Source organism: Mus caroli, chromosome 9, assembly GCF_900094665.2.
Source record: "Mus caroli chromosome 9, CAROLI_EIJ_v1.1, whole genome shotgun sequence".
Taxonomy (NCBI): Eukaryota; Metazoa; Chordata; class Mammalia; order Rodentia; family Muridae; genus Mus; species Mus caroli.
In genome coordinates this window covers 16,965,611-16,978,338 of record NC_034578.1, presented here as the reverse complement: position 1 = coordinate 16,978,338, position 12,728 = coordinate 16,965,611, and the positions used below count along the sequence as shown (strand labels likewise).

Below are 12,728 nucleotides of genomic sequence, written 5' to 3'. Positions count from 1 at the left end.
TCCACCTTGTGGGTCCCAGGCAAGGCCTTACCCACTGACAACTCACAGCCTGTTATTCTTTCTTTCTTTCTTTCTTTCTTTCTTTCTTTCTTTCTTTCTTTCTTTCTTTCTTTCTTTCTTTCTTTCTTTCTTTTTGAGACAGGGTTTCTCTGTGTAGCCCTGGCTGTCCTGGCACTCACTTTGTAGACCCTGCCTCTGCCTCCCGAGTGCTGGGATTAAAGGCATGCGCCACCACCGTCCGGCTTTGTTATTCTTTTTTAAATGCATTTATTATTATTGTACATGTATCAGTGAGTGAATGTAGGTGCAGCAATGCCAGTGTGCCCTGTGGAGGTCAGAGGCCAACTTTGCTTCCAGGGACTGACCTCAGGTCAGGCTTCCAGACAAGCTCTTTCCCCTCCCTGCCTAGTGGAGCTGGACAGCTGACCTTCTGTCACTCACTCTAATTTTGGATTTTTTTTCACCCTGGGTTGTTTGGAAGGAAGGAGCCAACAGGATCATGTGATCCAGACTGGCCTTGAACTCTAAAACAAACCTCCTGCTTCTACTTTACAAGTTTGGAATTAGAGGCCCTAGCCACCATTCCATATTTTTGCAGTGTTGAGGATGCATGCTAGGCAAACACTCAACCACCTGCATCCACATCCCTGCCTGTTGTTTTTCAGAAAGGGTCTTGAGCAGGCAGTGGCTAAGATCCTCCCACCTCCCAGGTGGCAGATGTTGGGATGACAGGCATACGTGCCACAAAGCCCAGTTGGATCTGGGAGTTCTTACCAAGTCTTCTGTTTGGGGGGCTGGGTGTGATATATTGTAGGAATTTATTTCTTGTAGAAACACATAGTAGGTGCTTAATCTTGAATTGCTGAGTTCTCCCGTAGTAGGTAAGTGTGATTTCCTCCATTTCCAGGTCCCAGGCATCAGCCTGGCGCTAAGCCAAATGGAATACAGTTGTTTCAGTACTAGGCCACCTGGGTTAAGAGAGCTGTGACGTCACGCGGCCGTGACATCATGCCACGGCAGTTCTCACGAGTGGGGGTTGGGAGGATCAGGGCAGGAGTGTGTGTGTGGGGGTGCGGACAAAGGGGCCCTGCTCTTCCCCAGTGGCGCGCCCTGGCTAACTGGCGGGCCACATCTGGAATTCATTGCAAGTCGCCGCCGGAAAGAGGAGGAGAGGAGGGCGGGGCGAGCACGGAGTTGGGGCCGGAGGCAGCGGCTCTGCCCGCCTCTCTCTTGTCCTGGGTCCCCAACTCCGGGACATAGACCGAGCACAGCCAACAGTCTCCAAAACCAACCACTGGCTGTCCCGGGGCGCAGACGCCAAGGCCACTCAGGCCAGGGCAGGGACCCCGGCCGGCCTAGCCAGGTGAGCGCGCGGGGCAGAGGGGAGGTTCGGATCTGGGCGGCCGCGGTCCACCTAGACCCTGAGATCCCAGCTGGGGGGCCCGGTCCGGGGTCAGGCGCTCGTACAGGCGTTGCACGCGCTGTTCCAGGCTCTGCTGCACCGAGGGAACGGATCATCTACCGTGCGCCCCTGCCCACTTCTCCAGGCAGCTCGCCACCTACTCAGTGGCGCACCCCCAGACTGAGCTCCCCGCCTTCCTTCGGGCAGGAAGTTGGCGCTGAAGAGAAAGGCGGAATCCGAGCGCTTTGGGCTGGCGACTTTGCAAGACTGGTTGGGGGTTCTCAGGAAGCAGGGTTTGGGGCAGTAAGGTTGTTGGGGAGAGGTGCAGCATCCCTTCTTCTCTGTCTCCGGCTAGGATGAAAGGTGCTACGTACGAGCGAGCAGCGAAAGCTCTCAGAGTTCATGGGCGGGGTCCCCGGCGAAGGCCGTCGCCCCACCGCCAGTGAGACTAGTTTTTGCCTCAGTTTCCAGTTAGTTGCCCCTCTCTTTCAGTCTCCCTTTCGGAAGAATCACTTTGTATCGAAGGAAAGGGACATTAACTGCAAAGTCCAGGTGTCTCCTCGTCCTAGCTCAGGGATGGGGCGTAGGAGTGAAGGAAGGCACGCGTGGCGTGGAGTCCGCGTTGTCGCGGGCTACACGGCGTTGGGACCTCGCCCCCTCTAGAGCATGGGTTGACTCACCCGGGGATTTCCACCTCCCCACCCCCGTCCCTATCCTTGTTGTTAGATGCCCGAGGCGACACCCGCAGAGCCTACTGTCCCCTGCGGGGCAACATGGTAGTAGCATCACTAAGGGGGGAGGGAATGAAGTAGCTGTAGTTACTCTCTCCAGTGCCCCAGGAATCTGGATATGGGGGGGCCTCTGGTGGGGTGCAGAAGTGTGGCCACCCCCTGTTGCCTTGTGCAGGATAGGGACATCCTGCGCGCGTGTCGGGGTCTCAGGAGAGAGAGATGGCGCCGCCCCAGCGCAAGCGAGTGTGGATACCACGCATTCCTCGGCCTGATAAGGAGCCGGAGAGTGCTGCCTGAGCCGGGCGGGTCTTACTGTCGCCAAGGAGACGCGGCCGGCTTCAGCTTCGTATAGTGGTTGGGTAGGGTGCTGCCAGGAGATGTCCCCATGCTTTGCATGCGAACGAGCCCCCCAATTTCAGGCTCTTTCATTCATTCATGCTCCTGCCTCGCTCGCACCAAGCAGGAGAGGCTGAGGGTGAATTTGGTAGCTGGCCTCACACGATACTGTGGAAAACAAGATCATTTCCGATGATAAAGTCAGATGCTCTGATAGAAATTAGGGGTGGTCTGTGCTGGGTAAAATGCCTCATTTCTTTAATCCCAGTGCTCAGGAGACTGAGTTAAGGGGCACTTTGTGAATTCAAGGCCAACCTGATCTACGTAATGAGTTTCTGGTCAACCCGGACTACACAGTAAGACCCTGTCCCAAAAACAAAACAAAAAGAGAAGAATAGTTCCTGAAGGCCTAGACAGTGACAGTCGAATGAAATCCAAAGATAAGATAGTCTGCCGGAAAAAGTGTTTGTGTGGGGGAGGGGGAGGGGGTCTGTGGGATATACCAGAGGCAACTACAGCAGGTCTCGACCTCAAATGGGCCTTGGGAGGTTAGTGTATGCCTGGGCCCTAGGGAGCTATAGAGATTGTGGCGATGGGAGGTGAGGATAAAAGTTCTGAGCTCTCGTCAGTTCTCCCCTGCAAGTTTGGTGGGCAGCAGACATGCAGGAGGGGCTACCACAGGCAACCAAAGCTTTTGAGGGATGGGGGAGCTCTGCGGAACTGGGAGGGAGTGGAGGGGAGTCACCAGGCTCCTTCAGCCTTCCTCTCCACTAATCTTTAAGTCCGGGTCTATCTCTCTTCCCTCACTCCAAACCCTTTCACTTGCTCCTCTTCCTCCTGTATTTTCTGCAGTCCTGGGAACCTAGGGCTTCAACATGATGCTGTGTCCCTAAGCTACACCAAGTTGTCCTTAATTTTATGTATTTATAGACAGGGTCTCACTATGTGGCTCTAGCTGTCCTGAAACTGTGTAGATCAGGCTGGTCTCAAATTCACAGAGCTCTGCATGTCTGACTCTGAATCCTGAGATTTAAAGTGCACAAACACACAGTGCTTTTCATAAATATACATACATGTGAAATATATATATATATATATTTAATATATGTATATATATTAAACTTACATTTATCTATTTTGTGGGCATGTGTATATGTGTGGGCATGTGTGTTTCATGACATGAGTATTCAGGTCAAAGAGAGTCATTTCTCTCTCTCACTCTCTCTCTCTCACTCACTATGTGGGTAGGTAGTGGGGCTGGATCAAGTCTCCAAGCTTGATGACAAGTGCTTTTAGCCAATGAACCATCTTAACATCTCCCAGCCCTTCCGTTTAAGTTTTACTTGAGTCAGGGTCTCCCTGTGCTTTCCAGGCTAACCTCCAACTCATTATGTAGCCTAGGCTGGTCTTGAACTTTCCATCTTCCTTCCTCAGCTTCCTGTGTAACTGGGATCATAGGTATAAACCAGCCAGGCTCATTTTCAGTTCAGAGCCCAGTCTCTAGTGGCAACTTCCCCTGCCTCTGAGAGGCAGTCTGGACCACTGTGGTGGAGGGGGACAGGTCTTGGAGTCTGGACAAAGGGAGGAGGCCGGCCTCTATCGGCCTGCAGAGTGACTCTTCCTCCAAGGTCCGACCCTTTGGGCTAGCTTCCTCTTTCTGGAAATCCTTAAACCGCTTAAGCTCCTGTCTTTGGTTAGAAAGGTTCTAGGAGGGAAGAGGTGACTGGAGAGACAGTCTAGACCCAGTTTCCCTTCCTTTGGAGGACAGTGTGCACGTGTGTGTAGGGTGTGTTTGGTGTGTGTCTGTGTGTGTGCAGTGTATGGGTGTACTGTGTGTGTACTGTGTGTGGTTTGTGTGTGTGTGTGTGGTGTGTCTCTGTGTTTTGTGTGTTTTGTATAGGGTGTGTGTGGTGTGTGTCTGTGTGCAGTGTGTGTGTACAGTGTGTGTAGGGTGTGTGTCTCTGTGTGTGTGTGGTGTGTCTGTGTGGTTTGTGTGGTGTGTGTGTGTGGTATGTGTGGTGTGTGTAGTGTGTGTGGTATGTGTGGTGTGTGGTGTATGTGTGGTTTGTGTATATATGTATGGAATGTGTGTGTTTGGGGTGTGTGTGTGTGGTATGTAGTGTGTTTGGGGTGTGTGTTTGGTGCGTGCGTGCGTGTGTGTGTGTGTGTGTGTGTGTGTGTATGTGTGTGTGTGTGTGTGTGTATGTGCACCCCAGAGTCTTAGCCTTGGTATAAGCTGTGAGTATAGATACATTCACTGTCTTCCCTCCCTTGGAAGACAGACTTTCTGGTCAGTCCCTGGGGTGCTCTGGCGGGGCTGGTCACATTTCTGCAGGAAATGGCCATAATTCTTTCTCTTCTACTCTGCCAGACTGGAGAAGAGGTGGGAGTCTCTGAGGGGGGGTGGGTAAGGCACATACCCTGAGCTTCTCACCCACCAGGCTTGGAATTGGGGGGGGGGAGTTGATTCTCAATAATGAACCCCAAGAGGGGCCCAGATGATCGGGGCAGCCTGGAGGCGTCTAAGGGAGGGTGACCCCGCGGTCAAGCTGTGGTTCAAACAGCCCCACGGGGACAATCACACTGCTCCTCAAGAGCAGCTTCCAAAGGGGGTGCCCCCCCCCAGCCGGACCAATCGGATGCGGGGGATGCATGGAAAATGAGCCAATCAAGCTCCGGGCTGAAGACCTGGCTTGGTAAAAAGGATGTGTGGCCTAGGCCAAGCTGGCCTGGGACCAGCTCTAAGGAGCTGAGGGCATTGGGGCGCCTGGGGCTCTGTCCAGGCAGGGAAACAAGGAGCCACTGTGTGAGGATCTGGGTGGGGCAGCTGTCCCTGAGGACACGTACAAGCTCTTCTCTGTTCCCAAAGTAGGACGGATGTCCCCTCGCCCAGGGGGTGGGCAGCAGCTGTCTCTGTAAATCCCCTCAAAGGCTAGGGTACCCAACCGAGGGGACATCCGGGAAAGGAGATGTCTGGGCGACCCCGGAAGCCCCCCGTCATTCTCAGTGCTCACTAGGAACCGGCTCAACCAGCCAGCGTCTGGAACGGCGCTCTTTCTGGGAAACACGTGGCTCTTGTCAGGCCTCTTTCCAAGCCCAGGCTGGGGAGACTTCATAACATGTGGGCCCTTCCTGTAACCAAGTGCTGGAGGACTCTCCTACTCTGCTCCAGCCCCTCCGAGATTCCCCCTACCCGACTCTAGCTGGCCATGGTGTGTTCAGCATCTCATGTTCTCTGCCCACACAGATTCTCCCTCCTTCCCCTATCCCTTCCCCGGGCTCAGCTCAGTTTTCCTTGCAAAGGAGGGGTGGGTGACTCAGACCTTTCATGAAAACAAATTTCTAACCTCTCTGCCTGCCTCTCTGCTCAGACTGCTGGGGTGGGGTGGGGCCTTCACAGCTCATATACCCCCCTCCTGGCCCCTCTGCACAGGCTGCTCCATCCGGGCCCCCTTCACAGCTCAAATGACTTTAGCAGCTACCCTGGTCTCTCAGACGTGTCACTAGTGACCCTCTTCATTCTCTCCATTCCCACCCCCAGCCTTCCCCACACCGGATGTGACAGAGGCTCCACCATGTTTGTTCCAGGGGCTTGACACATCTGGATTGCATCCTGGCACTAGAGGGGGTGCCAGCGCCCTGCCCACCCCCCAGGGACCCTGTGCCCTTGTGTAGTGTGAGATGGTGGGGATGGAAACCAGCTGTTAGTGAGTGGGTTGGTTTTTTCTCTTCTTTTTTCTTTCTTTTTTTTTTTTTTTTTTGGCTAAGTCAGCATCTTTTCCCAGAAGATGGAGTGGATGGAGGCAGCCCAAAGCTGGTGTGTGTTGAGAAAGGGAGCACTGAAGACGCTGGCTAATACTTGTTGGATATTTCCTCTGCTCTGTGTGTGTTGTGTATGTAGGTGCATGTACGTGTGTGTGCACATGAGTGTGTGTGCCCGAGAACATGGTCACCTACTGCTCCTCAGATTCTATCCCATCTATGTTTTGCTTTGTTTTTTTGGGACCGGGTCTCTCAGTTGCCTGAGACTGTCCAAGATTAGATTGAAAGACCGTGTGCCCGGGGATACTCCTGTCTGCTTGCCCAGTGCTGGGTCACAGATTTAAGCCCTCACCCTTGATTTGTTTATTTGTTTTGAGACAGTGTAGCCTTGGCTGTCTTGGATTAGCTCTGTAGACTAGGCTGGCCTTGAACTCAGAGATCAGCCTGCTCTACTTCCTCAGTGCTGGGATTAAAGGCATGCACCGCCACCACCCAGCTCACCCTAGGCCTTTTGTGTAAGTGCTGGGCATTAGACTCAGGTTGTATATATTTACAAGGCAAGCATTCTACCAGCCTGTCTCTGCAGGCCCTGCATATATCTTTGTCTTTTTAGATTTCTTTCCACTGAGCTTCTGGGGAGATCCACCTGTCCGAAACTCCCACATGTTACCATTATTGGCCTTATTAAATGTGGGGATCAAACTCAGACCCTCACATTGAGAAGGCAAGTGCTTTACCCACCAAGTTGTCTCCCCAGCTTCTGTGCAGCCGTTCCCTTCCTTTCTCCTGGTCCTCCTTCCTTCCCCTTTTAAAGTTTATTGTGTTTATTATTATGGGGGAAGGCATGATGTGTGTGTGAGTGTGGGCACACCCATGCCACTGGCACCCGATGTGGAGGTCAGAGGACAATTCTGGAGAGTCAGTCCTCTTCTACCATAGCTTTGGGGACTCATGGCGTCAGGCTTGCTCAGCAAGTATGCTTACCCATTCAGCCATCTTTTATGCCCTTTCCATCCATCTTTTTCTGGTCCCACTCTTGTCCAGGCTGGTCGTGAACTCTCGGGCCAAAGTTCATGACACCTTGGGTGCTGTGATTACAGGTGCACAGAGGTCTCACACATCCTTGAAAACGATTTCCTCATCCCTTATGGAGAGACCGTTTTGGTACCCATTGTGCAGATGGGTATGTTGGGACTAAGAGGCTGAGGCTTCAGTAGCTCACTCTCTGGGTGTCAGATTTGGAGTGGGAACTCTGCCGCCAAAGTCTATGTCCTTCAGGATAGTACAGCTCTGGGAAGCTTGGACCTTAGGGCCGTCCTAGTGTCTCCCCAAGTTCTTATCTTTGGGTGTGCCCCTGGCCTCAAGGCTTAGTCCCAGCCTGGAATCAGGGCAGTGGGTGGTAATGAGCAGGGGTTTGTGCTGGTGGTAATAAGAATCTTGCTGACCCAGGTCAGCAGACAGCATTGAAGCCTGAGGCTCCTGTGTGTAGGACAGAGTGACAGGCTGTCCAACCACTCCCTGAGGCTTGTTCTGTGGGAAGGCAGGTAGGTTTCTAGGACTCCAGAGGATCTTCTGTGTGTTTCTTTTTCTTGAGACAGGATCTTGCTGTGCAGCTCAGGCTGCCTGGGATGTGTAGCAACCCTCTGACTCTGCCTTCTGAGGCTACCACTATGCCTGACTATTTTTTTTTGTTTTTTTTTTTGTTTTTTGAGACAAGGTTTTCCTGTGTAGCCTAGCTGTCCTGGAAGTCACTCTGTAGACCAGTCAGCCCTCAAACTCACAGAGATCCACCTGCCTCTGCCTCCCAAGTGCTGGGACTAAAGGTGTACACCACCACCAACCAGCTTGGTTTTAGGCCACCAACCCTAGCCTTTTCTTTTTTTAAAGAAACATTTATTTTATTTTTATGTAAGTACACTGTAGCTGTCTTCAGACACACCAGAAGAGGGCATCAGATCCCATTACAGATGGTTGTGAGCCACCATGTGGTTGCTGGGAATTGAATTCAGGACCTCTGGAAGAACAGTCTGTGTTCTTAATCACTGAGCCATCTCTCCAGCTTTATGCCTAACTTTAAAAAAAAAATTTAAATAAATTTTTATTTCTTTAAGTAGGAGTGGGTGGGTAGGGGAGCAGGGGGGGTATAGGGAACTTTCGGGATAGCATTTGAAATGTAAATAAAGAAAATATCTAATAAAATAAAAAAATTTTTAAAAGACAACCAAAAACATTTTTTTTTATTTCTTTAAAGAAGAAATATATCATTATCCCCTCTGCCCACTCCTTTCTCCACCCATCCCTTGCAAAGCCCTGCTCTCTCCCTCAGCTTTATGGCCTCCATTCCTTTCTCTATATATATATTCCTAAAAATATAAATACAACCTGTTCAGCTCATACAATGTTTCTTGTACAAATATCATTTCAGGGCTAACCATTTGGCATTGGATTTGGTTTGTTGGTTTGTTGGTTTCTGAGGCAGGCTGGCCTCAGACTCACGGAGGGAGACCTGCCTGCCTGCCTGCCTCTGCATTCCCACTGCTAAGCTTCAGCACATCCTGTGTAGTCCAGACTGTCTTCTCCAGCTTGCTTCATAGCCAAGATGACCATGACCTCAATCCTGCTTCTACCTTCCAAGTGATGGGGTTACAGATATGAACTACCATGTCTCTTGTGTGTGCCCTGCTAAGGTCAGAACCCTGGATTTCATGCATGTCAGGCAAGCTCTCTACCAAGTGAGTTACAGCCCTAGCACTCTGTTTTTTGTTTCTGAGACAGAATCTCACTATGTAGACCTCACATAGTTTAGCACACCTTTGATCCCAACACTTAGGAGGCAGCGGCAGGTAGAACTCTGTGAGTTCCAGGCCATCCGGGGCCACACAGTGAGATTCTGTCTTAAAACCAAATAAAACATCAAGAGACAACAACGAAAACAGGCGACTGTTGCTCCGGGCTTACTGGCTGCCTACCCTATCACTTGGTAGTTTGGTCACCTTGAAAAACTGAGGTGACTTCTCTAAGCATTCTGCCCGTCGCATGAAGGGTCAGTGATAAATGTAGCTCCCCTGGGGTCACTCACTGAGAACTTGGAGCTAGACCCTGTAGCTCTGCAGTCCTGGTTCAGAGTCCCTGCAAAAGCCACAACCGTGACCTGCTGTCCCCTTTTCTGTCCCTCTCTCCTCTGCAGTGCTCAGCCCCATGGCCCCAGCCGGCCACTGAGCCCCACCATGGGCGGCTTATACTCAGAGTACCTCAATCCTGAGAAGGTTCTGGAACACTACAATTACACCAAGGAGACGCTGGACATGCAGGAGACCACCTCCCGCAAGGTGGCCTCAGCCTTCATCATCATCTTGTGCTGCGCCATCGTGGTGGAGAATCTTCTGGTGCTAATTGCAGTGGCCAGGAACAGCAAGTTCCACTCAGCAATGTACCTGTTCCTTGGCAACCTGGCATTCTCCGACCTGCTGGCAGGTGTGGCCTTCGTGGCCAACACCTTACTCTCAGGGCACGTCACTCTGTCCTTAACTCCCGTGCAGTGGTTTGCCCGAGAGGGTTCCGCCTTCATCACGCTCTCCGCCTCGGTCTTTAGCCTCCTGGCCATTGCCATCGAGAGACAAGTGGCCCTCGCCAAGGTCAAGCTCTACGGCAGTGACAAAAGCTGCCGAATGCTGATGCTCATCGGGGCCTCTTGGCTGATATCGCTGATTCTGGGTGGCTTGCCCATCCTGGGCTGGAATTGTCTGAACCAGCTGGAGGCCTGCTCCACTGTGCTGCCTCTCTATGCTAAGCACTACGTGCTCTGCGTGGTCACCATCTTCTCTGTCATCTTACTGGCTATAGTGGCTCTGTACGTCCGAATTTACTTTGTAGTCCGCTCCAGCCACGCGGATGTTGCTGGTCCTCAGACGCTGGCCCTGCTCAAGACGGTCACCATCGTACTGGGTGTTTTCATCATCTGCTGGCTGCCGGCTTTTAGCATCCTTCTCTTAGACTCCACCTGTCCCGTTCGGGCCTGCCCTGTCCTCTACAAAGCCCATTATTTTTTTGCCTTTGCCACCCTTAACTCACTGCTCAATCCTGTTATCTATACGTGGCGTAGCCGGGACCTTCGGAGGGAGGTGCTGCGGCCCCTGCAGTGCTGGCGGAGAGGGAAGGGAGTGACGGGTCGCAGAGGTGGGAACCCTGGTCACCGACTCCTGCCCCTCCGCAGCTCCAGCTCCCTGGAGAGAGGCATGCATATGCCTACATCACCGACGTTTCTGGAGGGTAACACAGTGGTCTGAGGAGAAAATGTGAACTGATATTTAACCAAGCCACAGAGAGCTCTGTGGGGAGAGACCAGGTGACCTCATGATGTCCCTCAGTGCTGCAGGTCTGGAGAAACTGACCACAGCTCATAGGTCAGGTGGCCAGCGGAGGCACTGACTAATCAGATTGTAGTACTGTGGCTGTGGGGACCATTAAGGGCCTAGGGTGACAGTAGGCTGGAGCTTAGGGCTAGACATTTGCCACTTGATACAAAGGGTGTCAGCATTCTGTCTGTCCTATCTTCCAGCCCCCCTGGTTCCCGTCCTGCCGCCTCCTTGTTAGGGCCTCTCTACATAGCCTTGACTGGCTAGAACTTGCTATGCAGACCAGGCTGACCTGGAGCTCACAGCTGTCTATCTAACTGTCTGTGTTCTGAGGGCTGGGTAGCAGCTCACCCAGCTCCTGCCCTCTTCCATAAACAACCTTAGGCCGCCGGAGGAAAAACTGTCCCCAGCGGACCCAAGGCTTCTTCCCTGTCTCTCTGAGGCCTGAATCCACAGCTTCCCCAATTTCATCAACTGCTGCTTCTTCTCTTTCCTTTCATATTCGGGGAAAGGAAACCACTGTGGGGGCAGGGAGGAGTCCTGACATCCCAGTCTTTATTCTCAGATCTCATTGGCCACTTGCTTTAATGGTGAGCCGAGAGGGATCGGGTGAGGCAGTATGGGGCAGCTGTTGAGGAGACGTTGGGCTCTCACTCTTGGGGAGGTATTAGTCCTGGAACTCCTCCCCCCACACCCAGCCTTTCTCCCCATGAGCTCATCACCCCTTCATCCTATCCCAGGTACCACGGCCCCTAAGGCAGGGCAGCCTTGAGCTGGACATGGCTGCTTGCAATTTGTCTGTGCTGTTTTTAAAAATTGGGACAGGGTCTCCTGTAGCCCAGGTTGGTCTCCAGCTCACTGTGTAGCCAAGACTGGCTTTGGACTTCTGATCCTCCTGCCTCCACTTCTGGAGTGCCAGTATCTGTATCACAGGGGTGTACCACCACCACCTGTCTTGAAAATTACCATGAATGACATAGTTCACATAGCCATGGTGGCCAAGGACACTCCTGGGCACTCTTACTGCATCTTCCCTTGAAGGACTTTGCTAAATCCTGTGGAGAAATAGAAAATCCAATACGGTACAAACTGTATTTATACGTGTCTGTGTGTCAATGTGGGGTCTGTGACCTCCTATCCCAGTGTGGGTGCTGTCTGACCTCTTCTGTGCACATCCATATCAAGACTGCTAGAGAGATAGACGGGGGTGGGGTGGGGTGTGTCTGTGGGGGTCTGGCCATGATCAGGCCTCCTGGGAATTGCTGATTCATCTCTCCCACGAATAGAAACCTCTACCTTGAAGAAATGTGTGAAAGAAAAGGCTGAAGAGGGGGAGATTTGGGAGGCAAGGAGCCCGTCGGGAGTGTGTCTCCCTCATATAGCTTCCCAGATGTCCTCCTTGTGCTGGAAACCCAGATCTGGGCCAATAAACAGTTCAATTTCTCTTGCTGCGGTTATGTGTGGTGTGCATGTGTGTGTGTGTGTGTGTGTGTGTTGAAGGCAGACATTTCTGACCATTCGTGGCCTACCAAGGCACCCCAGCTATCCCCCACTCCCTCACTCTTAGCTCTGTCTGAGCTGGAATTGCATGCTGTGGCTTCTGAGAAATAACTGGCCAACCTTGACCTTTTCCCTGGCCTGTTGGGAGGCCATCTGGCTCCTCACAGTGACTCATTCCGCCCAGGGCCACCATGTTTTCCTTCAACGATACACCTTAGCAGGTGGGTTTCCACTCTTCTCCATCCCAAGTCTGTTCACAGTGTGGATGCTGGAGTTAGGGAGTTGGAGAGGTGTTCTTAGGGGGACAAGCAAGCCCAGACGCCCCTACAGGGTTACTATTTCCCAAACTCAGGGACCACCATCAATACTTTCTTTTATAAGATTTATTTTTTTAGATTTTCTCTCTCCCTCTCTCTCTCTCTCTCTCTCTCTCTCTCTCTCTCTCTCTCTCTGTGTGTGTGTGTATGTGTGTAAGATATTCTGGTATGCCCGTGCTTGTAGTGCCTGAGCAGGCCAGGGGCATTGGATTCTATGGTGATTGTAATTGGCCTGTTGTGCATGCTAGGAACAGAACACAGGCCTTCCAGAAGAGCAGGAAGTGCTCCTAACCATGGAACCATCTCTCCAACCCCTTTTCATATC

The 12,728-nt window shown here is 52.1% G+C and overlaps 1 protein-coding gene across 1 annotated transcript; it reads left to right on the top strand.

Annotated features, from left to right (window-relative positions):
• Positions 1-1,173: 1,173 nt before the first annotated feature.
• Positions 1,174-12,030, top strand: S1pr2 (sphingosine-1-phosphate receptor 2). The gene is made up of 2 exons (XM_021172392.1): positions 1,174-1,363; positions 9,419-12,030. Exon 2 carries the CDS (start codon positions 9,459-9,461, stop codon positions 10,515-10,517), a length of 1,059 nt encoding a protein of 352 aa, XP_021028051.1. The 5' UTR covers positions 1,174-1,363; positions 9,419-9,458; the 3' UTR covers positions 10,518-12,030.
• Positions 12,031-12,728: the final 698 nt, after the last annotated feature.

Excerpts from the sequence above, each read along its gene's own strand:
- S1pr2 (XM_021172392.1), top strand. The coding sequence starts at position 9,459 with ATGGGCGGCTTATACTCAGAGTACCTCAATCCTGAGAAGGTTCTGGAA.